The sequence below is a fragment of the Canis lupus genome, chromosome 18 (genome assembly GCF_003254725.2).
Source record: "Canis lupus dingo isolate Sandy chromosome 18, ASM325472v2, whole genome shotgun sequence".
NCBI lineage: Eukaryota > Metazoa > Chordata > Mammalia > Carnivora > Canidae > Canis > Canis lupus.
In genome coordinates, this window is record NC_064260.1 from 55,051,283 (window position 1) to 55,077,750 (window position 26,468).

The 26,468-nt window shown below is 55.1% G+C and overlaps 1 protein-coding gene across 4 annotated transcripts; it reads left to right on the forward strand.

Moving 5' to 3' along the window:
• Positions 1 to 171: 171 nt before the first annotated feature.
• Positions 172 to 26,468, forward strand: VWCE (von Willebrand factor C and EGF domains). Of its 4 annotated transcripts, none has more exons than XM_035701891.2 (20): positions 172 to 628; positions 5,079 to 5,173; positions 5,298 to 5,387; positions 5,714 to 5,842; positions 8,176 to 8,292; positions 10,390 to 10,506; positions 11,404 to 11,532; positions 12,254 to 12,687; positions 12,769 to 12,862; positions 14,059 to 14,141; positions 15,921 to 16,008; positions 17,212 to 17,297; positions 18,376 to 18,493; positions 18,736 to 18,801; positions 20,069 to 20,161; positions 21,210 to 21,292; positions 22,352 to 22,442; positions 22,523 to 22,605; positions 22,896 to 22,986; positions 25,496 to 26,468. In XM_035701891.2, the coding sequence occupies exons 1-20, from the start codon at positions 612 to 614 to the stop codon at positions 26,095 to 26,097; spliced, it is 2,706 nt and encodes a 901-aa protein (XP_035557784.2). In that variant the 5' UTR covers positions 172 to 611; the 3' UTR covers positions 26,098 to 26,468. The 4 variants fall into 4 exon arrangements, with proteins under 4 accessions (XP_035557784.2, XP_025302335.3, XP_025302336.3 ...); XM_025446550.3 differs by having other exon boundaries at positions 173 to 628; positions 18,736 to 18,821; positions 20,065 to 20,161; XM_025446551.3 differs by lacking the exon at positions 172 to 628 and adding an exon at positions 2,013 to 2,268 and having other exon boundaries at positions 18,736 to 18,821; positions 20,065 to 20,161.

Sequence of the window (26,468 nt, forward strand, 5' to 3'; positions counted from 1 at the left end):
GTTATTACTATCCGTGGCTTCAGCCTGGGCTTTGGGAGCCATAGAGTCCTTCCTTGCAGTTTGTTTGTTTCCTATAATCTTGAGTATATTCAGTCAGGATTGAATTCCAGCAATCCTCTGGAAACTGACATTCTGCCACATTCCCACATCCTCTCTTAAAAACCGTTAATCACCTCTCCAGGGGTGAAAGGTTGCCCTTGGAGCTTTGCTACAGCCAGCTGGAATGGCTCCTTTCCATGTAGGCGCTGATGAGCTACTCACTCCAGGCCTCTGCACGAGTGGACCTTTGGGAGAATAATAGAAACACTGACTCATCACATGACCATTTGGAAGGGTCAGAAGCCAGAGGCCTCCTTTCTACAGCCAACAACAACTTGGATCCTCCGCCCTCAGCGGAGGGTCCCTTTTGTTATGGAGAAGCCACAGGCCACAGAAGCGGCTAAGAAACGCGGAGGAACTATATATAACCAGGGCATACGCCTAAACTAGTTCTTGAAGATGAATAATATTAAGTTAGATGCTGTCAGAGTTCAAACTCTGAGAAGCCTCAAGGTCTAACAAACCAAAAGCCAAGAAAAAGAAAGCAAACAGCAAGCAAAAGGAGCAAACTGATGGTAAGAGGAGCAAGGTGAGTGCCATCAGGTCAAAATGAACCAGGGAAAGGAAAGAAATGCCAGAGACTATTTAGAAAGTTGTTTTTTTGTTTGTTTGTTTGTTTTGAAATTGACCAGTAGAAATTTACTAAGTCTTAAATACCCTGAGCTCCTCTTGAGGGGAAAATGAGGATTTTCTTCAAGCACAGAGCTGCATCTCCACTATCCAGGTGCTCACCGGCCAGTGTGGAGCAAACCCTGCCATAGCTCTGGGGTGAGCCAGAGACGGGACTGGAGGCCACGGCAGAGAGTTGTGGGGTTCAGGGAGGAGGTAGCTGGGGTGTGTTGGAGTGTGTGAAAAGATGGTGCAAGGTGTGACAGGTGTGTAAAAGGGACTTTTAGTCCTGTGTAATTGTGTCGAGCATTTGTGGGTAGCTTCCAGGACTGGGAAGGAGCACCTGTTTGACACTGAGTGGTGGCCTAGGTAGGCATGATAAAGGGCACTGGCGTGGTAGATTTCGTGGGCTCAAGTGAAGGAAGGCCTTTATGTTTAGCCCTATTCTTGAATAATTCAGGGTTAGATTCCAGACTATGTGGATACTGAAACACTTTTTAAGTAACAGCAAGGAATGCTGGTATGAATGGTGCAGAGAGAAAGTGCACCTTTGGATGTCTGAGGCAAAAAGGAAAGTTGCTGTAGGATCCTGAGGGTCCTTAGGACTCAGGATGGACATTTTTTTTTTTTGGATTTTTATTTATTCATGAGAGACACAGAGAGGGAGAGGCAGAGACACAGGCAGAGAGAAGCAGGCTCCATGCAGGGAGCCTGATGTGGGACTTGATTCCGGGACTCCAGGATCACGTGAACCCTGGGCCGAAGGCAGGATGCTAAACTGCTGAGCCATCCAGAGATCCCTTGGGATGAACATTAATATGAAAGTTGCACTCATCTTACAATACAGAATATTTTGGTGACCTAGTTGCTGAGAATTTGTTGCTTAGATTTGAAGATGGATCAAGACTAACAAGGTGAGGGCAGCCCGGTTGGCTCAGTGGTTTAGCGCTGCCTTTAGCCCAGGGCGTGATCCTGAAGACCCGGGATAGAGTCCTGCATTGGGCTCCCTGCGTGGAGCCTGCTTTTCCCTCTGCCTGTGTCTCTGCCTCTCTCTCTCTCTCTCTCCCTCCCTGTGTTTCTCATGAGTGAATAAATAAAAATCTTAAAAAAAAAACACTAAGAAGGTGAGATAATGGGCCTAAATCTGAACATCTGGGAAAACTGAAGCGCACGGGTTCAGGTAGGGAGATTGGTTTAGCAGCTTGAGTTCAGGAAACAAGAGCAACAACGTGAAAGCCTGACAGCCAGAAACACCACTAATGGAAACCGCTATGAACCACCAGCATCATGCGGTTGCCGGAAAAGCCAAGTCCTATTGGGCTGTGTTAATAAACATTTGGTATCTGCAAGGAATGGGAGGAGACGAAGGCCCAGGCCGTTGTTGGTGCACCGCGGTCATTTGTGGTCACCAGTGTTGGGGATCCCAGTGACAGCTTAAGGTAGCCGGTGGGAGGGCAGCTGCAAGGCAGAACCAAAGGAACTGGAATTGTTTAGCCGGGAGAGAAAGCGCCTCCTAGCAAATGTAGTCACGCAAAACTGGCTTGGGCTCCCCTTCGGCAGGTGAGCTCCTCGTCCCTGGAAGTGTGTGAGCGGAAGCTTGGGTGGCGGGATCTGGGGGGCCGGGGGGCCTCCTGCCCGGGGCAGAGGGGTCTGGGCGTCCTCGCTGCCTCCTCGCCGCTGGAAGGTCCGCTTTCCCTCCGCTCCCCGCTCCCCGCCCGCCGGTCTCTGGCTGCGGCCCGGCCCGGGGCAGCCGCGGAAGGGGGCGAAGGGGCGCCTCCGGGCCCGGGCGTCGCCGGCGTCCCCTGGCCGGGGGCAGGTGGACCGGGGCGCGGCGCTGCCTCCGCCTTCCCGGGCAGCCGTGCCCCGCGCCCGGCCTCGGCGCCCGCCCCCGCCCCCGCCCCCGCCCGCTCGGGGAGCCCCGCGTCTCGGCCCGGCCCTGGCCTCGGTCCGGCGCCCGCAGCCCTCCCAGGCCGCCGAGCGGAGCGGGGCCGGGGTGTGGGCCCGGGTGAGGCCCCGCCCCCAGGGGTCCCTGATCTTTGCCCCCGCCCCGGGCTCCGCGCTCGTCCAGAGGCCGCGGCCGGCGAGCGGCGCTGCTCCTGGTCTCGCTCCGCGGCGCCGGGCCCCCGCCCTGCCCCTCCCCGGGCGCCCGAGCGCAGCCCAGCGGGGCCGCCGCCCGCCATGTGGGCCGCCCTGGTCCTCCGCGCCGCCTGCCTCGCGCTGCTCCTGCCGGGGGCCCCGGGCCGCAGCCACGGAGGGAGGCCGCCGCCCGGGCGGCTCGCGGCCGAGAGGTGAGTCGGGGCCGGCCCGTCCCGTCCCTCCGCGGGGCGCTGCGGAGGCCGAGGGCGCTGCGGGGCCGCGCGGGCGGGGGCGGGGGCGGGGGGGTGCGCGGCGTCGGGGCGTCGGGGCGTCGGGGCGTCGGGCCCGGCTGTGGACCTTGCGCCGCGGGTCTCGGCGGGTCACGCCCGGGCTCCGGCCTGCGCGGGGGGCGGGGCGGGGGCGGGGGCGGGGCGGGGCGGGGCGGGGCGGCCCGTGCTCCCTCCCGATTGGCGCCGCGCCCCGGGAGCCTCCCCGCCGCGGCCCGGCGCGTGTCTGCGGGACCCTCGGGGCGGCCGCCGCCTGGGGGCGCGCAGGGGCAGCTCCGCCGCCGGGGACGCGCCTGGGGCCGCTGCAGCCGGGCCGCCCCTCCGCCCCTCCGCCCGCCGCCCCGATGGCACCGCGGCCCCGAGCCCGAGCCCCGAGCCCGAGCCCGAGCCCCGAGGTGGCCGCAGGACGCCGGGCCCCCAGCCGCCGCCGAGCCGCCGCAGCAGGGCCAGTGGGCGACGGCGCCTGCCGGGAGCATCCCCCCCCGGGCGGCCCCTCCGCTGCCTCCCTCCCTCCCTCCCTCCCTCCGCGACGACGTCAGAGAAGGAAAAGTCCCCTGGAGGCGCCGGCACCGCGCCGCGCCCGGGGTCCCCTCCCAGAGCACCGGCCACGCCCCACAGCGTCCCCCGAGCGCCGCGGGCGCCTCCGCCCTCCAGGCCGGGCCCCGCTGTGCACCTGCCGCCAGGTGGGCGCTGCGCGGGCCGCCGGGCGGGGGGGGGGGGGGACAGCCCGGGCGGGGCCAGCCGCCCTCGGGAGGGCCTTCCTCGCCCCGTGCCAGGATGCCCCGCTGAAACCCGGCCGGACCCCCCTCCCTGCCCAGCCCGCGGGACCAGCGCCAGGCACCGCCGGCCCCTCCAGCACGTGCACCTGCTCCCTCTGCCTCCAGCACCCGCCCCCTCCCTCCGCCCCCAGGGCTTGCCCTGTCCTCCCGCCCATCTCGGCCCAGACTCCGTCCTGCCAGGAAACCTCCCCTGGCCCTCCTCAGGACCCCAAAGCCTGGCCCACTGGGGCACCAGTCACACTGTCTTGTTACCACCTGGTCCTTCATCTGCCCAGCGTCCCTTCAGGCTAGGGAGGCTTGTTCACGGCCCTTCTGCCTGCCGCGCCTCACCCGGCTCCCCTTTCCTGGCACCCTCACCCCCACCCCAGAGATGTCACCTGGGGATGCTATCTCTGGGGCTGCCTTCCTCCTCTGTCTCTTCTCCGGGCTCCCTTTCTCAGCCCTTCCCTCCACGGCCGTCTAGTGAGCCCCTACTATGTGCCAGGCACTCCTCTTGACACTGAAGTGGACCAAAGAGATGAAGCCCTGGTCCTCAGAGGATGAGAGGGGGGACAGACAATGAATGAATCAGCAAATTGATAAGCACTTGAATGTCCCAGGAAGTACTTCTTCTTATGGAGAAGACTAAACCTTACCCTTCTAAGGGTGGGTAAGATAGATCTCTCCGAGAAGGTGCATGGGCACAGAGACCCAGGTAAAGGAGCAAGTGGCCTGGGTTCCTTCCTTCCTTCCTTCGTTCCTTCGTTCCTTCCTTTTTAAGTTTTTATTTACTTATTCATGAGAGACACAGAGAGAGAAAGAGGCACAGACACAAGCAGAGGGAGAAGCAGGCTCCCTGTGGGGAGCCAGACGTGGGACTCGATCCTAGGACCTGGGATCATGCCCTGAGCCAAAGGCAGACGCTCAACCACTGAGCTGGGTGCCCTGAGCTGGGTACATTTCTGAGGAAGGACCTTCCTGATAGAAGGAGCTGCTGCTCTGTGTTCATGTGGTGTCTGTCGGAAGCTGGTGTCTCTTCTCTCCTACCTTTGTCTTTGTCTTGCCTCCAGGAGAGACCATCTGGGTCATTTTGGCGGCAGGGGGAGAGGGGGGTACTCCCCATTGCTCCTCTGGCAGGTCTCAAGAACTGTTGACTGACTTACTGACTAGCTGGGAGGTTTTCACTGCACGGCAGACCGATCCCTCAGCCAGCACAGAAATCTGGAAAGTGCTCTCTCCTCTCTTGTAGACGCCGGCTGGGCCCCCACGTCTGCCTCTCGGGCTTCGGGAGTGGCTGCTGCCCTGGCTGGGCACCCTCCATGGGCAGTGGGCACTGTACCCTTCGTAAGTGCCTGTCCCTGTGCCCCAGACATCCTCCACAGCAGGGTGCTCGCTCCCTGGGCTGGCCTATGTAGGGCAGATTGGGGTCCCCGGCCCCCCACTCCCTCACCTGCGTTTCTCCTCTCAGCCCTCTGCTCCTTTGGCTGTGGGAGTGGCATCTGCATTGCTCCCAATGTCTGTTCCTGCCAGGATGGAGAGCAAGGAGCCACCTGCCCAGGTAACTGGGGGTGGGCCGTGGCTGGTGGGAAATACTCTTTTGACACTGAGACTATGTTCCAGGCTCAGGGCTTTTGTTTCAGAATATCATCTTCCAACAACCCACTTGGTAGGCCTTCTCATCTCCATTTTACAGATGAGGAAACTGAGGCACACAAGTTAGTGGCTCACCTAGGGTTACATGGCTAGCAAGTGGCACAGCTGGATTTAAGTTCCAGTCTTTCCCTCCAGAGCCACCTTACCAACAGAATTTAGGAGGAGCCCCGTGAGGTGGGGGCAGCTGGCACTGCGGTGAGGGTGTGCGCTCATGGATGTGATCCATTGTAGAAGTCCATGGACCCTGTGGCGAGTATGGCTGTGACCTTACCTGTAACCATGGCGGCTGTCAGGAGGTGGCCCGAGTGTGCCCTGTGGGCTTCTCCATGACAGAGACAGCTGTCGGCATCAGGTGTACAGGTGAGAGACCTGGGCGTGGTGTGGGTTTGCAAGGCGAGTGGGCATCCTGTCTCATCTTCCATCCCTCCCGCCAGTACAGCCTCCAGAGAGATGCCAGGCCAGGCTGAGCGAGGCCGAGCTCTGGTTGGAGCGTGGGCAGGGAGGCAGGCCAGAAACAGGTCCCTTCTGCTATGAGCCAGGAATGGAGCAAGGGGCTGGGGTGACGAGTGGTGGCTTGGTTCCTGCTGTTGTCCATCCCTGCTCCTGAACAGGCGAGGGGAGACAAGTCAGGATAACCCCCTAATGGGGCCGTAACCAGTGAAGTGCGGGGAGCCAGACCCACAGAGGGGCAGGGAACCAGGACTTGGAGACTGGGCTCACCACGGAACGTTCCCTTGGGACCCTGGTATTTGAAAGACCAGGAAAGCCAACCTCAATAATTATTTTGTAACGGTGCTATTTGTGATTTTAAAAGCGTTCTCACAGGCAGATCTGTTGCCTTCTCAGAGGCAGCCACTGGGACCAGTTTCTTGCGTATCTTTCCAGAGAGCTGAAAGAAAGCCTTTCTTTTTCTTTTTTCTTTTCTTTTCTTTTCTTTTCTTTTCTTTCTTTTCTTCTTTCTTTTCTCTTTTTTTTGAGTTTTGACTTTGTATAAATAATGTTTCTTCCCCAAATATGAAAGTAAAAAATAACTTACTTTGGAACATTTGGAAAGTATAAAAGAAGGGTAGAAGGTAAAAACAGACATATCCCCAAAGCCCCTACTCAGAGATATTTTACTAAAATGAAGTCGTTTCTTTTGCTTTTTTCCTTGGATGTATATGTGTTTGTGAGTGTGTGCACCTGTGTGTGTGTGTGTGTGTGTGGCATGTAGATCTGTGTGTTTCATAAATTGGAATTATACCTTACGTAAAGTTTTTGTCCATCCTTTTTCTCACTTTATATTGTGGGTGGGGAACAGTCCTCACAACGTAATTTTTAGCGGCCGTGTGTGTGGTTGCTGTAACTTGCTGTCCATTGTGTAGGTTCTCCGCGATGCTTCACTACGACAAGTAACGCTGCAGTAAAGAGGCTTTTCGTGGGCCTCTCCCATCATTCCCAGAAGGAGAACCGCTGGGTCAAGGGTCTCACTGAGGAGTCTTAGTGCTCGGGGCCCATTGCCACATCCTCTTCGGGAAGGCTGAAGCAGTCATCCTCCCATGAATGTGTTTGCTAGGGAGCACTTCCTGCACACACTTCTTGTTGCAGAGGCAAATTGGACCTGGAAGAGCCAGAGAATGATGTCAAAGTTAGCACCAGGCAGGGGCGGGGGTGGGGGGCACTGGCCACCATCACAAGGGATCCCAGTGAGATGGGGTTTAGTCAGGGTGGGCTTTCTAGAGGCCATTCATGTGGTCCCCAGGGGCTGGCTGTGAGGAGAGCAAGTGGGGAGGATGGAGGTGTCCGGCAGGCACGGGGCCGGGGGTGGGAGACTCAGATGCAGACTGCAGTGGGTGGCATAGATTATGTAGGTCCTTAAGACCTGCTGTGGCTCCTAGAGAGGGGATGCCATGAAGCCAGGGGTGGGGAGTTCTGTCCCTGGCACTCCTCACCCCACAGGCCTGAACTTCCCCAAAGGACTACTTGGATCTGGTCCCCCTGCCCTGGGCAGAAGCCTTGGGGCCTCCTTGGCACTCTACAGCTGAACCTCAACCCACTGCTTCAGCCTCTCACTGCCCAGGCTGGCAGGAGGAAGCTCCTCAGGCTCTCTCTGCTGGTGGCCCTCCTTCTGCTGCCTCGTGGTCCTCTGCCCATCTGTTCTCCAGCTTCTGGGGCCTGGCATTTCCCGGTGGGGCATGTATCACCTGGTGGGGCTCCAGCATCTGGGCACGTGCCATGGCTTTTAATGTTAGCAGACTGTAGCCAGCTGGAGGGTCTGTGCCATGCCTTGGTCACATTTGTGTCCTCCGCGGCACCCCTCCAGATCTGCCACATACAAGTGGTGCTCAATAAACATTTAATGGGATTGGATCAGCCCTCCTGCTCACTCTCCTCTGCCCTTCTAGGGTTGCCCTGTGGTGGGGCCATTGGAAATGGTTCTGTCTTAGCTATTCTCTGTCCTCCAGTCTCTGTGGGTCACAAAGGAGCCCAGCCCTCAACCTCTGCTATCTGGTCGTTCACTCATAGCCAGTGACTTTCCCGGTGGTGCCTGGTCTTCCTCGGGGTGTGTGTGTGTGTGTTGTGGGGCGGCGTGGTTTCCACCCTGCTGAAGGTAGGCTTCTCCTGAAACAGTGTCCTTGTGGGGTCAGTTTTTTTCCCCCTGAACCCAACCACATGCAGACTGGTCTGTGCAAGGATGTTTTCTCTCTTCCCAGACATTGATGAATGCTTAAGCTCCTCTTGCGAGGGCCAGTGCGTGAACACAGAAGGCGGGTTTGTGTGTGAGTGTGGGCCAGGCATGCAGCTGGCTGCCGACCGCCACAGCTGCCAAGGTGAGTGGCCCAGAGACAGGTAATGCCACCACGGCCAGGCTCTGAGTCGAAGGCGTGGCCCCACCCAGCCCAACAGGTGCACTCCATGCATTACTGCATTTCATGGTCCTCTGTGGGCAATACTGTTATCATCCGTACTTTACTGACTGGGAAACTGGGGCTCACCCAAGGCCATCCCAGGAGGAGGCACTGGAGTCATCTCGAATCCTGGCATGTCCAGCCCCTGCTCTGAACTGGTGCTGCAGGGTGGAGGGATACAGCCAGAGATGCTGAGGGGAGAGCCAAAGACAGGATGGAGGAGGCCACTGAGGTGAGGGAGGTTCCATGGAAGAGATATGCCTGCTGCAGTCCATCACCTGCTGCCTTCATTAGCTCCACCTGCCCCCGTGGCTGAGCTGCCTGGGTCTGGTGGGGAGGGCAGAATTAGGTTGGGGTGAGGGGTAAATGCTGGGGGAGCCTGGGGAAGAGAAGGAGTCTGCTCCTGAGTGAGGAGGATGAGGGAGATCTTTTAATATAATTACCTATCCCTTAAAGATGACTTTTACTTACAGAGGAAACATTCTCTCTTAAGGCAGATAAGGAAAAAGATTCCCTATGAAACTGGTATTATTTTCTATTGTTTGAAATAGTCATAAATTGTAAAATACATTTTAAAAGTTGCTACCTCCAAGACCCTTTCTGCCACTCCTGCGCTCCAACCCTGCTCTCCAAGCCTGGTATCTTAGTTTGCTTGGGCTGCTGTCACAGAATCCCACAGAATGGGCCAGTTACACAACAGAATTTATTCTAATGGTTCTGGAGTCCCAAAAGTCCGAGGTCAAGGTGCCAGGCCATTCTCTTTCAGGCCCCCCCTTCCTGGCTTGTGGACAGTCGCCTCCTTGCTGTGTTTTCCAGGGGAGAGAGAGCAAGCTCTGATGGCTGTTCTTATAAGGGCGCTACTCCCATTATGCGGGATCCCCCTTCATGACGTCATCTAAACCGAATCACTAATAAATAAATAAACAAACCCAATCACTGCCCAAAGGCTCCCCCCCTCCATCACATTAGGGGTTAGGACTTGAACATATTCACCCAGCACCTGGTTATTACTGCTCTGATGCATGCCCTCCTTGCCTGTCCCCACGATGCGTCCATACACACGTACGTACTCACAGAGACAGGATGAGTAGCTGACAGTTGCATCGCGCCGACCACTTTACGTGCATGTTCTCATTTCATTCTCAGGCTGATCTTGTGAGACTGCTACTGTTTATTTCCACTTTCCTGATTAAAGAAATTAAGTAACTTGCCCAAGAGCATGTTAGAGTTGGGGGTTTGAATCCAGTTGATCCTCTGCTTGCTATCTTCTTCTCAGCAATGGAGCTGATATGGGGATCTCTCCGTATCAGGGCAAACAGACCTGCCCTTGCTCTTTTTAAAATGCCGCCTGGTGCTCTGCAGCACAAATATCCCATAGTGTACTGAGTCTTCTCTTGTTGATGGACATAGAGATTATTTCCAGTTTTTCACGATTTCAAACAGTGGCATGGGGAAGCTTTGACAGAGGAGGTGCTATGCAAGCTGAGTTTTGAGGTATAAGAGTCTTCCCCCCAGACAAGACGGACAGGCATTCTGGGCAGACAAAAGAACATGGGCAAAGAGGGAGGCCCACAAGGACATGGTGCATTTGCAAGATGGCTGGACAAAGGTGAGGGAGAGGGAAGGATGTGGGAAAGGCTGCCCAGGGCTTGTGAGCTGTGGGGTGGCATTGGCGTCTGCGAGAGCAGAGAGTGGCCTGGGTGTTTGGTCGGAATATCCCGGATGCAGTGTAGTGGACGGCTTGGGAGGAGCGCAAGGAGAGGCTCCAGGCCCTTTTTCTTCTCCAGATCAGAGAGGCAAAGGAAGCCCAGGCTGGGGTAGGACAGTGAGGATGGAGAGAAGAGGGCTGGTCCAGGGAGGATTTCGTTAATATGCCGAATGTGGGTGGTGAGAAACAGAGGGCCTAGGAGGGTCCCCCACAGCCCCGAGTGGGAGGGATGGCAACAGAAGAAGAGGGGAGCACACAGCTCTGACGCTCCATGGGGAAATGAGCTGCAGTCTTGCCCTGGTCCCTTGCAGACACTGACGAATGCCTTGGGACCCCCTGTCAGCAGAGATGCAAAAACAGCGTAGGCAGCTACAGGTGTTCCTGTAGACCTGGCTTCCATCTCCATGGCAACCAGCATTCCTGTGTAGGTAAGGTGGGGGGACCCTGTTGTCTTCATACTGAGGCTGCCCATCAGAAAGATGGGCAGGGCGAGCCCAGGGACAGGGAAAGGCCAGCGGTCCGGACCTCCTGGCCGCCTGGAGCCTGTAAGCACTTGAGCCTTTGCTCAGAGCCTGCCTTTCCCTGGGGTTGGCGTGGCTCCTCGTGTGAGACCCTGTCTTGGACTTTTCCTGGCCACATGCCACTTTCATCCTGTTATGTTTCTCTTCTACCCCTCTCCCAGATACACCCCAAGGATTCCTCTCTGCTCACCCATTTTCTTGGCTGCCTTTGCTCCCCTTGGTAAATAAAGCATGTTATGTCTTGGTTCCTCTGGTTTAGAAGGAGACCCCTGTTTTCTTAGCCCATTAGCAGAAATTTCCAGAAAGGGATTGGCATGTTTGGCTTAAGCTTGGCTCATGAGTTGAAGGTGGGGGTCCCATGGGCCTGAAAACAGACCTTGTTCTGGCGGAGTTTGGTATTTGTTCCACAGTCTACGTTGACTAGTGCAGTGATTCTTGAGACTCTTTTTCAGAGGGGGCCACACTATCCCCTACTTACACGTGGGAAGGTGGAAGGTTTGGAGGTGAGATTCCCAGCAGGGCTCATCCCCACCAGCCAGCAGGTAACCAGCCCTTAGTAGTGCTGGGAGATGCGTCCCTGGTGCATCCGTTAAATGCCGACTGGGTGTATGAACCTTCCAAGGGAACCAGCCGTAGATTTCAGCCCCTCTTAGACATCTGAGTCACGTCCCATACCCTGAGGCAGGGATGGACCCTATGAGAACATGGCGAGGAGACTGCCTCAGGCTTCTGGGCTCGGGGATGGAGGAAAAAGGGGTCGGCAGCCCCAACAAGGCAGCTGTTGGCAGCGAAGCTCTCCTACAGATGTAAACGAGTGTCGGAGGCCCCTGGAAAGGCGAGTCTGTCACCACTCCTGCCATAACACCGTGGGCAGCTTCTTGTGTACCTGCCGACCTGGCTTCAGGCTCCGAGCTGACCGCGTGTCCTGTGAAGGTGAGCAACCAGCCTGCCGTCCTGGCCCCTGGCCCCACCCCCGCCCACCCTGTGCCCACTCCCGCCTTCTTCCTTTTCCATCGGTTCTTTTTCAGGTCATCTTGTTATTTCCAACTCATCACGTCCTCACTTCCGCTTCCACTTTTTTTATCCATTCGTCATCCTTTGTCATTTTACTGTTTCCCTAACCCTTTTGTTTTCTTTCAAATGGTAAAAAGGAAAAACAAACGATAGAGGAGCATGTGACTGGCAGGAGTCCTAGGAACCTGGGCTCCCAGGGACACTGGACAGTGCCGTGTCAGCTCACTGCCATACCTCAGTGGTGTGCCTATTAACATGCATGTAAGGTCATCTAGATACTGAACGTGTTCTTTCTAGTTCATGGCAAGCTTTCCCCAGGCTGTTCCTTCATCCCAGGCCTTAGCATCCCCTCCTGGGAAGCCACCTCTGGGTGGGGAGCAGGGGACCTACTCCCAACTTGTCACTGGGCTGGCTCTTGTGGTGTTGTTCCATCCACCTTGTGTGATCATCACTGTGGCCCTCCCTGCGGTCTTGGGTCGAACAGGTGGTATTAGACCCGTTTTGCTGCTGAAGAAACTGGCCCAGAGACGTTCAGTGACTGGTGGTGGAGGAGCTTTGTTCAGACACCCCCCGCCCCCACCCCTGTCTTGCCTCCTGCCGCCACTGCCTCCCTCAAGAGACACCTGTGCTTCTGTTTCAGCTTTTTCGAAAGCCACTCTGGCCCCATCGGCCATCCTGCAGCCCCTGCAGCACCCACCCAAGATGCTTCTGCTGCTCCCAGAGGCAGGCCGGCCTGCCCTCTTCCCTGGACACAGTCCCCCTTCTGGGGCTCCGGGGCCCCGAACTGGGGTCAGGACCACCAGCCTGCCTTCTCCCACCCCTGTACCATTCACGTCCTTGTCCTCTGCCCCAACTCAGCTGCTGGCCACCCTAGTGCCTATCCCTATACCTAGTGCCTCCCTCCCGGGGACCCTCGGGCCTCCCTCACAACTACAGGAGGTGACCCCGTCCTTGCCCAGGGGCCTAGCAGCCACACAGATGGCACCAAGGTCCTCTGCCTGCTGGCACCTGGGAGCCATGTATGAATCGGGGAGCCACTGGACAGAGCCTGGGTGTTTCCAGTGCTGGTGCCAGGTAGGTGGGAGAGACCCTGGGGGTGCCCTGGTCTGGCATCCAGGGCCTTGTGATGGCTGGAACTCCTGCTTCTGCTTGCAGAATGGGGAGGTGACCTGTGAAAAGGTGACGTGTGAAGCTGCTTGCTCCCACCCGATTCCCTCTGAAGATGGGGGGTGCTGTCCGTCGTGTGCAGGTGGGAGCTGGTCTGGGGAAGGCTGTGAGTTCCCCACAGGGTCCTACTTCTTCCCTTCCCTAGTCCTTCTGTGGCTGAAAGACTGTCCTCCAGTTGTGGGGTACATTAGAATCACCTGAAGGGTAATTCCTGGGCCTCACCCCCAGAGCTTCTGATTTATCAGGTATGGGCAGGGCCTGGGAATTTGTATTTCTAACAAGATCCCAGGTGATGCTGATGTCTTGGTCCAGGAACCACACTTTGAGAACCACTGGTCTATGCTGTGATATCCCTCAGGGGAACTTTTCATCATCTGTGGGTTCTCTTTGAGCTTCATTCATTCATTCATTCGTTGAGTTTCTCCAGATCAACCCAGTGGTCCCCGTCCCCTCCCCCATCTCCCCTCTACAGCCAGAGGAGTCGTTCTTTGTAAATTCTGTCCCCCTTTCCAATTTACTCCCATAATCTGCTTACAATAAAGACCCTGCATCTTAACGAGTCCTTGGATAGAGCTTCTCAAAACTTGCTCTTCACAGGAATCCCTGGGATCTTATTAAGACACAGCTTCCCATTCAGTAGATCTGGGAAGGGGCCTAAACTTCTGTGTTCTCTGAAGCTCCTGGTGATAAGATGCTGAGGCTGCTGCAGGTGGAGCAGCAGCAAAGACATCTCCCAAAGGGTTAGAATGAGAATAGACTTAATGATAATCATGACCTTTTACCATGTTCCCACTATGTCCTGAGCCCTGAATGTGAATGCCTGGGCACCTTACATCTGAGGCTGTGGATCTTCCCAAGGTCCCTGAAGGGCACATGGTGGTGTTTCCATTTCACAATAAAAACAACTGAGTCCATAGAGGTTAAGTGACATACCCAAGGTCACTCAGGTAACGGAATGGACAGACCGGGGCTTGGAACCCAGGCATGCCTGACTGGCCTTCCTGCCTTATGGGAATAAAATGCCATGTTCTCAATAGAGTTCTGGGTTTACAGACATGAATGGGACCCTCTCCTAGGCCATCTTCTGTGGGTATCTCCTGCTTACTTCTCCAGGGGTCCTAGGACCACACAGTCCTGGGTTTCTAGATCTGCCACTCCTGGGCATCCAGGCCGGTGAGAGAAGATTCTAGGTACATTATGCCTGGAAGAGTAATGAGACCTCAGGCTTCCTCTACTTTGAAGATGTCTAAGGCCTCCACTCCTGTTTGTCTTTCAAAGGCTGTTTTCATAGTGGCGTCATTCGAGCCGAAGGGGACGTGTTTTCCCCTCCCAACGAGAACTGCACTGTCTGTGTCTGCCTGGTGAGCATCACAAGAGCCTCAAGGCCTTGCGGGTATTTTCCTAACCATCTGGGGGTTTTAGAGGAAGAGGGAAACATCCGATGTTAAAGGTGAGCTTGTCAAATGGAGGGAGAGTTCCCAGGTTGTGCATTTTGGTCGGAACCTGTCACATTTAAAGGCGTGGGGGTCTGAGGAGCCAGGAGCCAGCAGGCAAACAGGATCCATCCATCGAGGAAGGGGAGGGGATGAAACTCCCTCGGAAACTTCCCACCAGGGAGGCTGTTTTCCTCTCCAGGCAAAATACTTGCCAGCACAAAGGTATCCACATTTGGGAGGGAGGAGGCTTGTTACCAGACTCAGCTTATTAAGAGGATTATTTTGCTGTAGGCAAATTCGTTTCTCTAAGAATAGTTATTAAGCACCTACTGTGTTCCGGACACTGCCAGGTGCTGTCACACAGATTCGACTAGGAGTGCTTGGCGAGTTCCAGGCTCAGGGCTCGGGGCTTTTCTTCTGTTGCCTCACCCGAGGCTCCTGGCAGCTCCTCTGGGTCAGCTTTCCTGGCCCCTTCTACAGATGAAAAGACCAAGGCATGAGCTGGGATGTGAGCTGGGGTCTGTCTGCGTCCATGGCCTGGGCTCTGTCCACCACTCCTCACTGCCGTCCTCTGACCATCACTGGCCTGGTGGTGACAGCAGAGGCCGCAGGACAGGGGGTAGGGCACATAGACAGCAAGCGCCGCCCTGTACCGAGGTCCCCTTGGGTGCCACACATGGGGGCCCATGTGCAGTGGCTGAGCACTTTCATGGATCCTGTTGTGGCCCGTATCTTCAGCAATCCCCGATGGAAGGGTCGTTTCCAGCTCATCACACAGATAGGGAGACCGAGGCTCAGTGAGCGACGAACATTGGCCAGAATCTCAGGACTCATTAGTGAAGGAGCAAACACTATAGCTCAGCTCTGGCTGGCTTGGGGGCTGGTGGGAGGGGGAGAGGAGTTTGCCTTAACTTTAAATTTTAGAGTTTACCTTTTTTTTTTTTTTAAAGATTTTATTTATTTATTTATTTGAGAGAGAGAGAGTGAGTGAGAGAGCACAAGCATGGGGAGTGGCAGGCAGAGGCAGAGGGAGAAGCAGGCTCCCTGTGGAGCAGAGAGCCCAATGCAGGGCTCCATCCCAGGACCCTGGGATCAGGACCTGATCTGAAGGCAGATGCTTAACCTGCTGAGCCACCCAGGTGCACTTAAAATCTGGTCTTAAATTTAATTCTTTGAATAGCCAGTAGAGTCACCTGGTTCAAAACTCAGATGCACAGGGAAGTGGTGGAGCAACCTCTGTTCGCCTCTCCCTGGCATCCTTCCAGAGCTTCTGTTATGCTTTAGGAGGATGTAACACTAGGGCCTGGGGCCCTGCACACTGTCCTTGTGTCACCATGGTGGCATTCAGCAGTCTGGGATGGCTTCCTTTTTTTTTATTTTTATTTTTTATTTTGTTTTTATTTATGATAGTCAGAGAGAGAGAGAGAGGCAGAGACACAGGCAGAGGGAGAAGCAGGCTCCATGCACCGGGAGCCCGACGTAGGATTCGATCCCGGGTCTCAAGGATCGCGCCCTGGGCCAAAGGCAGGCGCCAAACCGCTGCACCACCCAGGGATCCCTGGGATGGCTTCCATTAGGAGGCGTTGGTGTTGCACAGGAGACCTGAGGGATGGTGTGAAGTAGGGAATGAGCTGATGGGGTGTAGGACCTAGTTCTCCTCCTCCCCACCTCTGCCCCCACCCACCACCATGTCTCCCTCCTCAGGCGGGAAATGTGTCCTGCATCTCCCCAGAGTGTCCTCCCGGCCCCTGTCAGACCTCCCTGAAGTCAGATTGCTGCACTTGTGTTCCAGGTCAGTGACTCTTCGGGCTTTGGGTGGGAGGATTTTGCTTTTTGGTGTGATTTTGGGAGCAGGGTGAGTGGAGCAGAGGAAGGAGATTGATTTTTGCTTCGGAAACTCAGATCAAGCGAAGCATTTCAAAGTGCCAGTTTAAGTGAGCACCTACTATGTGCACAGTTGTTTGGAAGCTCGATTGGGCTCCCAGCCCAGCCAGTGCCCTGCCCCCCCTTCCACACAGCCAGGAAGGGCTATGAGTCCACTCCTGGCATGGCTCTGTCTTGAGACTGGGAGGGCATCTCCCTTTCCCCACTAACGAGTTTGTCCTTTGTTTAAAATGTGGTTCTCTTTTCCTGGGATGACCTCATCATCATCATGAATGTTCCCTGATGGCTCTGTGCTGTTGCCTGCCAGCCCTTGGTCTCACTGCATTTGTGTGGCTCAGCCTTGAGGGAGCACTATTCACAGCCCCATTTTATGGATGACAAAACCAAGGCTCACTGAGGTCAGGGATGACTGCCCAGTTAATACCAGAACAGAACTTGAAATCAAGCCTACTAATTACAAAACTGGTGTTCTTTAAACAAAAAATGCTTTTCTTAACCTTTAAATATTATTTTTAGCTAAGACTTTTTTTAATAGTAACATACTGCCTATGAAGTAGGAACTGTTATCATCTCTTATCAACCCCGATCTACAGATGGAAAGACTGAGGCTTAGAGAAATTGAGTATGTTGCCCCAAATCTGTCCCTAGTGAGTTGTGAGCTGGTATTTGAACCCAGGGGCGTCTGACTAAGCCAGCTTTCGGGCTGTTTTATTGGAGTGAGGTTGGAGAGGAGATCTTCAGATGAGAGGCTTTCACTGATTCCTCCCAGCCTCCAGGGGTGGCGTAGGTCCCAGTCCTTGCCTTAGGTGTCTGGGGCAGTCTTTTTTCATTTCTGCTTTTCTCTTACTCTTTAGTTATTTGGGGAGTCCCCTCCCTTTTTTTGGTTAAGGACATTATTTTACATGTGATTCATTCTCCATCAGTTTTTAAGCAACAGCTTAGTTTTCATCAAGGGTTTGGAGGGGAGTGGTTGGCTCCTTGAGCGGGGCAAGCTGTGGAGCATGGTGGGAGCATTTTAGCTTCCCGAGGGTCCCGCTGCCCACTGTTCCCCTTTCTTTGTAGCTGCCCCAGCCCAAAGCCCTTGAGCTGCCTCTCCCTTTCTCCTCTGCAGTGAGATGCTATTTCCACGGCCGGTGGTATGCAGACGGAGCTGTGTTCAGTGGGGGTGGTGACGAGTGTACCACCTGTGTCTGCCAGGTAAGTGGCTGCAGGAGGGGGGCCAGGCACAGGACTTCCCTAGCGCGCCTTGACCAGGAGAATAGGAGCTGCCACGTGGCAGAAGGGACACTGAGGCAGCAAAGGCATTAACGGGACCTGCCTTCACCAAGGCCGGCCCACAGTCTCCTTGAAGGTCACCCTGCTGCAGAGCTTTTTATAGAGCATCTACTGTGTGCCTGGAGCAATGCTGAGCGCTGAGGACACAGCTGGACACAGGACAGCCCCAGTTCCCTCTGTCATGGCCTGTTGTAAGGGCCTAAAGATGTCCCTCTGGCTGGGGCGCAGAATGTGGGCGTCAGGCAAGAGAAGAGGCTGTAAACAGGGATGGTGCTTGGGTTGGGATCTGAGAAGCAGGGCTCAGTGCAGGATTCTCACGTAAGTGATTTTCTGAATGCTCTCAGGAGAAGCTGGCCAGGGAAGCAGGATAGGCAGGGAAGGGAGCCCTGGAGTGAGGTGCACGGCAGAGACGGGTGTGCCCAGAGGCCAGGGAGCTGGGCATCGTCAGTTAAACGCATTCTCTCTGCTCCCCGGGGAGTGCAGTGCCCGGGAGGGAACCGTCCAGGTACCTGGAGGGCTCGGTCCCTGTTAACCAGAGGTAGGACTTGGGGGAAGGGATCTTGGGGAGGAGGGGGCCCTATAGTCTCTGCCTCAGACTAAGTCATGAAGGGCTTTGCCGGCCAGGCTGAGGGCTCTGGACTTGGCAGAGCTGCTGATGGACTTTAGGTTTGGAGCCATGCGATCACATTGGTACATGAGAACGTTCTCTGGCTGCAGAGTGAGGGCAGACTGGAGTGAGAGAGAGCAGGAGGCTATTGCAGAAGTGAGGGGAAGAGGTGTAGGAGTTGCAGCCCGGGTGGGCAGGGGCCCCCAGCTCAACAGACAGGACATCTCAGAACGTGCTCCCGGCCTCCTCCTGCCCCTTCCTCCATCCCCTCCCTTGAGATTCTTTGTCACTTTTAGAAGGGGGACAGCAGCCAGCCAGCCTCTTCTTTAGCTTTCAGATGGCCCAGGCCCCGGGAGCTGCCCTCACTGGCCTGTGCCCTCGGTTCTCTTCCAGAATGGGGAGGTGGAATGTTCCTTCACACCATGTCCAGAACTGGACTGCCCCCGCGAGGAGTGGTGGCTGGGCCCTGGACAGTGCTGTTTTACCTGCCGGGAGTCCACACCCATGACAGGTGAGGGCCCCCAGCATCCGTGCGTGTGTGTCTGTGAGTGTGTGTGTGCCGGTGTACAAATGTATATGTTTATGGTTTTGCAGGTAAGCGTATGTCTGTGTGAGCCTGCTGTGTGTACCAGGCACGTGTGGAAGCAGCTGTTCTTGGTGTGGGGGGAGGTGTGCTGTAGGTCTGGCAGGTGTTCCAGGCCTCCTTGGCACTTGTGCCCACCTGCCCTTTCTCCCTCACTGTCCCCTGGCCAGGCTGCTCTCTCGATGACAACGGGGTTGAGTTTCCGATTGGACAGATCTGGTCTCCTGGTGACCCCTGTGAGTTATGCATCTGCCAGGTGAATGGCAACCTGCATGCCTTCGGCTGCTCCCCCAGGCTGTCCCTGCCTCACCCCTGACCAGGCCCTCCTGGCCAGGCATCCCTGCTGCTCCTGAAGCTGGGCTGCCTTAGCCCGCCCTTTGTCTCCCTCCTATGCTGGCAGGTTCCATCTGTACAGAATGGGGTGTGACCCACTGCTTGTGAGGAGTCAGGGGTCCCAAGAGCAGGATTTCCCCAGGCATGGGTAACTGAAGGAGCAGGACAGCCCGAGGCTCTGGGGTTCAGGGCTTCCCTGCAATACTGCAGGGTTTCCTTCACGAGCCTGAATCTGTGGCCTCAGCTCATCTGAAGTGGATAAGGATATGGTGCACAGGTGTGAGAGTCAGGTGGACCCAGATGCAAACACAGCCACTTACTGAGAAACGCTATTGTTGCAGCTCATCATTTAGGTACACGTTGGCATTCTTCTCTGCTTTAGAAGAGCATTTAGTCCCTTGGATCTTAGAGCTTTATTTCTCAAAACGAGGTCCATGCCTGGAGCCTGCTGGACACGCAGAGTCTGGACTCAGGATCTGCATTTTAATCCCGGGTGACTCGTGTGCACATTGGTGTTCGAGAGGCACAGCCTTCAAGTGTCTCCCAGATGCAGCATTTGTTAAAAAGCCGTAGACCCTTGCAAAACTTGAAAACATTTCATCAGAGTTACAGGTGGGAGGAGGGCACATCCTCCGCCTTTCCCCTCGATGACTGATCCAGAGAACTCGTAGTATGAGAAAGCAACACAAAACCTTCATCGATGTTCAGATTCTTTGAGAACAAAAAAAAAAAAAAAAAGAAAAAAGAAACCATATGTGGTGCCTTTGTCTTCTGAAATAGACATTTCTGGTGGAATAGCTTTCTATAAAAATAAGATTTTATTGTACTCCATAGGTTTGGGGTGAGCGAGGGTTCCAGGGAATGGCTGAGAGAAGAATTTGGATGGGGTGGTGGTGAGCTCTGGCTGCTGCTGGAGAGGGACAGGAAGTCACAGAGACCAAAACCCCGCTCTGACCTTCCTACTCCTTAGATAGGGGAGTTCTCATGAAAGGCTCCCACCCCTTTCCCCAACCTCCCAGCTACATCATGGAGCCCTTTGGGCAAGCCTCAGCCAGTTTACAGCATTGCCCTTTCTTGGGGATGGTGCTAGAAGGGTGGAATGGGGCAGGGAGGCACAGGGCCTGATGTTACAGGTGGGGTCTTGGTGAAGTTCTTTCTTCCTTCAGGCAGATGGCTCAGTGAGCTGTAAGAGGACAGACTGCGTGGACTCTTGCCCTCACCCAATTCGGATCCCTGGACAGTGTTGCCCGGACTGTTCTGCAGGTGATTTTCTGCATAGCACCCCTGCTCCCCTCGGTGGGGATCCTCCCCCCCTCCCGCCCCCGCGCATCTGGGATCACCCTGCACCAGGCTCCTCCATGCAGAGGATGGGCCACACAGGCTTCATCCCCACTGCCGCACAGGGCAAGCCCGTTTTACAGATGAGGGCTTCAGAGACGTAAAGCAGTTTGCCCAAGGCAGGCCCTGTGTGGGTGCTGGAAGCAGATACAGAGATATGCTGAGCTTATAGCCTGGGCGGGGTGACAAAGGAACCGTACCTGTGAAACAATTGGTGGGCAGCGAGAGAACATAGCAATGACGCTTCATTTTTTTATATTAATGTCCTCTTTTTTCATGATTTCAGAAGTAGCATTTTATTGAAGAACATGCAGACAGCAAAAATAAAAACAATTCAAAAAGGGCCCCTTATCACTTTTAGCCTCTTGGTTTGTTTTCCGAATCTCTTTTCATGAAATAAGTAGCTCTATCTCTATGTCACACATCTGTAACATGTATCCCTATCTAACGAATAACATACAAATGTTCTGAAGTATGTCCCTGTTGTGCTCTCACCTGCATTCATACTTACTAGGCTGTGATGAATGTCATCAAGGTGGCAGCACTCAGATCAGGCCTTGGCGGGCTTGGGGAAGCCAAAAGGAGAGGTGTGGGGGAATGTCCTGGAAGGTGGGGACTGGCTGAGTAGGGGTAGGGTGGGGGAGCAGAGAGGACGGCTGTGGTGCCTGGGCACTGTGTCTCCTAGTCCCTCTGGCTTGATCCTGCCCGGTGAGGGGCAGAGAAGGAAATGCTCTCTTCCCTGGAAGTGGAGACACTCTGATCCTTCAGCTAAATCCAGGGAGAAAAAAAAAAAAGGCAGCACCCAATCCAGACCTGTGTTTTGTCCTTTCCCTAAACCCCCGGGATGACTGCCTGGGGAAGCAATTGGCCTGCCCTCTGCAATGCAGAAAACTCTCAGACCTTCACCCTTGGCAGGAGCCTGGTCACCAGCCACCTGCCTGGCTGGCGCTCACCCCCGTGCTCTCTCTGGCAGGCTGTACCTACACGGGCAGAATCTTCTACAACAACCAGACGTTCCCGTCAGTGCAGGACCCGTGTCTAAGCTGCATTTGTCTGGTACGGACCACCCAGACCTACCCCCTGTCTGTGGAAACCACCCAGGGATTGACGCCAGCCCCTGGATCCAGAGCCCTCCAAGAGGAAGGTCACTCTGGTCACGGCGAAAGTTGGCTCCCTCCAGCCCTCCTCAGGGTGAATCTTTATCCAGGGCCAGAGAAATATTTTTAGACCTGCCTGGTGAAAGTCCTCTGCTTCTGGGGGCATCTTGGGGGCTCCTTGTAACTTAATGTGTGAGTGCTCCCTGAGGGTGTGGATGAGGGACTCAAGCCCAGGGTCTGTGCTGGAATCTTTAGTGTACTCACGTCGCAGAGCTCTTGCTGTGTGCCGCATGGCTCTCCGCCCTGTCTTTGCAAGAGCTCAGTTAATCTTCAGGAGAATCCTATGAGGTATGTGCCACTGTCATCTCCATCTGCTAAGGTCGGAAAACTGAGTCACAGAGAGCTAAAGTCATTCCTTCAAGATCAGGATCAAGACTGGTCAGCTGAAGTGCCAAGAATTAAATCCTGTGTTCCTGGAAGTGCACTTTTGCCCCTAAGCCAGGCTGCCTCTCAGCCTGAAAAAGCATGTGAGATTGTTAATATCACCCAGGATTTGGAAAATGGGGTTGGGGGGGGAGTCCCTATTGCTTATCATGCTGGCGACATTTGATGCCAGTGGAGCTTCTTGGCTGGCGGTGCGTGCAGCGTGGAGAGGACAAGATCTATAGGATCAGAGAGATTCAGAGTGAACATCTTGGCCTCTGAGTGGCCTCGTTCATTCACCTGCTTCAGGGAACTTCAGGCTCCTTCTTTCTCCTTGGTTTACGGTGCTCACCTTTCCTGGGTTATTCATGGATTTGTTCGGCTCGGGCCTGTTCACAGATGCGCTGCATGGGTGTGGCCAGGCCCTTGGCTTTGTGGGGTTTGCGTTCTGTCAGGAGATAGCCTCTAACTGAGTGAGCATCTCCCCCACCCATGGGGGCTCTGAGGGTCACTCGGTGGTTCTGTGATGGCCCTTCCCAAGCGCCCCATCAGCTGCCCAGAACAAGGAGCTTTGTATGTTTTCTGTGTCGTGCAGCTGGGCTCAGTGGCCTGCTCCCCCGTGGACTGCCCCATCACCTGCACCTACCCCTTCCACCCCGACGGAGAGTGCTGCCCGGTGTGCAGAGGTGAGTGGGACCCGCTGCCCCACATCTGAGGCTCCTGGGCACGCCATGGCTCTCATGGCCCCGTCTCCTCTGCCCTGCAGATTGCAACTATGAGGGAAGGAAGGTAGTGAATGGCCAGTTGTTCACCTTGGACGATGAGCCCTGTACCCAGTGCACGTGCCAGGTAAGCCGGGCCTGGCAAGTCAGAAGCTGCCCCGCCAGGCACTGCTTCTTGCCTTCTGTCCCTTTGCAAAACTCTGAGTCCCCTTAGCCAGTGTAAGCCCACCTTCCGCCTGCCTGCCCAACGTTAAATACCTGCCAGAACACCTTCAGGTTTGTGGTTTCCTTAAAGTGGCCCTGCTGTTTCAGCCTCTGTCCCTGGACCTTTCTGTGGGTGGAAGAGATGCGTGGGGGTGCTGCTTCAGGAGGGGAGATGGTCTGGGCTGCCTCATGTGTGTCCTTGTGCTTCCGCAGCTGGGAGAGGTGAGCTGTGAGAAGGTCCCCTGCCAGCTGGCCTGCTTGGACCCCTCTGAGCCCCCTGGGGACTGCTGCTCCTCCTGCCCAGGTAAGCAGGCCTCTGGGTCCTGGAGCCTCTCCACGGGCTTCTTGCACTTTGCTCTTCTTCCCAGAAACCTAGAACTTATAAGGGGCTGGAACTGTGATACCCAAGCTCAGGAAGGGAAGGGGTTTTGCTCAAGATTACACAGCCAGCCTGTATTAAGGACAAGCCCGTGCCCGGCCTTGCTCATCCTCATCCAGTGTTCCCGATGCCACACTGTGACAAGTGTGTTTATTTGCTGTTCCTTTTCCTTCTTTTTTTTTTTTTAATTTTTATTTATTTATGATAGTCACAGAGAGAGAGAGAGGCAGAGACACAGGCAGAGGGAGAAGCAGGCTCCATGCACCGGGAGCCCGACGTGGGATTCGATCCCGGGTCTCCAGGATCGCGCCCTGGGCCAAAGGCAGGCGCCAAACCGCTGCGCCACCCAGGGATCCCTCCTTTTCCTTCTTTACTTCTTTTCCTAATCTCTTCTGCTTTCTTCCTCTTCTATTTTTTAATTACAATTTAGGAAATGAATCAACTTTGCAGAAAAGTGATAGCTAATGTGTGAATACTCTTTAGGTGCCAGGCTCTTTTTCACAGCAACTCCAGTCCTATTATCATCTCAGTCTTCCCAATGAGGAAGCAGAGGCACAGAGAAATGAAGTGACCTGCTCAAGGTCACACCACGGATGGGCAGTAGAGCCAGATTTAAGCCCGGAGTTGATGCTTTTATTTATTAAATATTCTATTTATTTATTCATGACACATACACACACACACACACAGAGGAGAGGGAGAGAGAGAGAGAGGTAGAGGCAGAGGCAGAGGGAGAAGCAGGCTCCCTGTGGGGACCCCAATGAGAGACTCGATCCCAGGAACCCGGGGTCACAACCTGAACTGAAGGCAGATGCTCAACCACTGAGGCACCCAGGTGCCCCAAGTTGATGATTTCAGCTCCTACATTGTCTTTTTTTTTTTTTCCTACATTGTCTTCACCATCATCTTCGTCTTGTCTTTCTCCATCATGAGTGGCCACGCACGTTAATCTTTTGGCAGAGGTATAAATAGGATGTGGACAACCTGCTGTAGCATGTGGTTTTGAGGTACTGACAGAGGCCCACGGCCACCTGTTGTCAAAAGCTCCCATTTAGTCTGGTTTGCTCACCCGTTAACTTTTAAGCTGACATTTAGGTAGTTTCTTGCTTCTTCTTTTTCCATCCATAATGGACCTACTGTGAGAAATCTTGGGTCAGACAACTTATTTTTCAATATTTATGGGTTGCATTGGGGCCCTGTGGTTAGCAGGTGGAGTACTGGGTCGTGGGGTGTTGGGAGCTGTGTGGGACCTCCTTAAGCATGACAGTGCATCACCAGATGGGGCTCCTTGGAAACAGGAAACTCCCCCTGATGTAGCTGGCTCCTCATACTCCTGCCAATTCTGTGCTTTGTGTCTTGAGTTTAATTTTTCTGATTTAACATGTCCATAATTTACCTTCATTGTGGCTATTTTGTACTTTTTTTAAAAAGATTTTATTTGTTTATTCATGAGAGACACACAGAGAGAGAGGCAGAGACACAGGCAGAGGGAGAAGCAGGCTCCATGCAGGGAGCCCGATGTGGGACTCGATCCCGGGTCTCCAGGATCACACCCTGGGCTGAAGGCGGCGCTAAACCGCTGAGCCACCCGGGCTGCCCTCCTTTTGATAATTAATAAAAGTAACAGTTTTCTTGAGGTATAATTCACATACCATGCAACTCACAGGCTTGGAGTGTACAATCCAGTGCCTTCAGTATATCCAGAATTGGGCGACCATTCTTGGGATGATTTTAGAAATATAAAATCATTCTAGGTTTCCTGGGCTTGACAACCTCTGTCTCCTCCTGACCATACCTTTCTCCAGTACTCTTCCTTCTGTGCTTATTCCCTCTCCGTGTTCTCTTTGCTTAGGTTCTTCCTTTGCTTGTTCTCCTCCCATGCATCAAGCCCTTAATGATGTGCCAGCTCCAGGCTGAGACTTAAAAAAGAAATTTTTTTTTCAATGGACTTTATTTCCGAGAGCAGTTTTGGATTCCCAGCAAAAGTGAGCAGAAGGTCCAGCCTTCCCCTGTGATCAACGTCCTGCACCAGATAGGATGTTTGTTACAATCAGCGAGCCTCCCACACTGACACCTGGTTATCACCCAAAGTCCCCTGTTAACATCGAGGTTTAGGCTGAGATTCCCATGCACCATTCATTCAATGCTTGGAGTGGCCCTGCAGGTCCTTATGATGCCCATTTTACAGAAGAGGACGCAGGAGCCCAGCAGAGTTCCATGCCTTGTGCCAGGTCACATGGCCAATGCCCAGCAGAGTGACTTTGGCGGATTGCCTTCCTCTGCTCATGGTTCCTTTCTGGTGTTCCCTGGAGGCAGGGGCCAGCTGGTCCTGGCCAGGGCAGAGAGACCTCTGTCCCCAGTGCAGCTCATCCCAGAGCCGCCTTGGCCATCTGACAGAGCCACTGTGCATCTTGTTTCCTCTGCCTCTCTCTAGATTCCCTGGAAAGAAAGGCAGTGGAGGTGGGCAAAGCAGCTCGGAGCCCCCGTGGAGATGCAGAGGCCCCGGTCAACTGTAGCTCGTGCCCAGGCACCCCAGCAGCGTTGGCTCAGAAGCCAGTGTTTCGTGTCCTCCAACTTCTCAGGACGAACCTGTCTGACACACAGACTTCACCCATGAGCCCCTCAGGAGCCCACACCTCACCCTCATCCCCTTTGGGACCCAGGGGCACATTCCCAGGGGAGCCTGGGGCCTCCCAGCCCTCACTAGGGCCTTTGATCCCTCCACGAGCCTCCAGTCTACCTCCAGTCTCTCCTGGGGCTCCTGGGCCTCCTCCTGTTACTCCAGAGCCCTCATCCTCCTTCTCTGGGGCCCAGACACTGTCCAGAAGGCCTTCTTCACCTGCTGTTGTCCTGACTGAAGCTTCAGTCCATTCCATGAGGGCCCCCAGCCCCTCAGAGACCCCTGCCATTCTCCTCAGGCCTCGCAGACTCTCTCCTGCCACTGCCAGACTCTCTGCAGCCCTTGTAGCCTCGGCCACCTCCAGCCCTCAGTGGCCTGCTGCGGGGACCTCACGGGAGGAGGAGTCCACCAGCTAAGCAGGCCTCCAGATCAGGACTCTGCGTGGGACACGCCGGACAGAGAAAACTGCCAGCGGTCCTGGGGCTGGTAGGGAGGCTCTGGGGCGGATGAGGCTGGTTGACACCAGGGGGCTCGCTTCTGCATGGCCCCATGCAGCCTTGTCCCCAAGAAGCATTTGGAATGTGCTGTGAGAACAGGCAATCGGCCCTCTCCACGGTCAGGATCCTCCCTGGACACTGCGGCCAGCCTTTTGAAGAAGGTCTGGGCCACTGAGGATCCTGCTCAAGAGGAGGGGAGTCTGAGAGGACCCAGGATTCCCCTGGGCTTGTGCCACCAGCCATCACGTGTCCCTCCCTGAGGTTCCCTGATTAAAGGCTGTCTCGGTCTC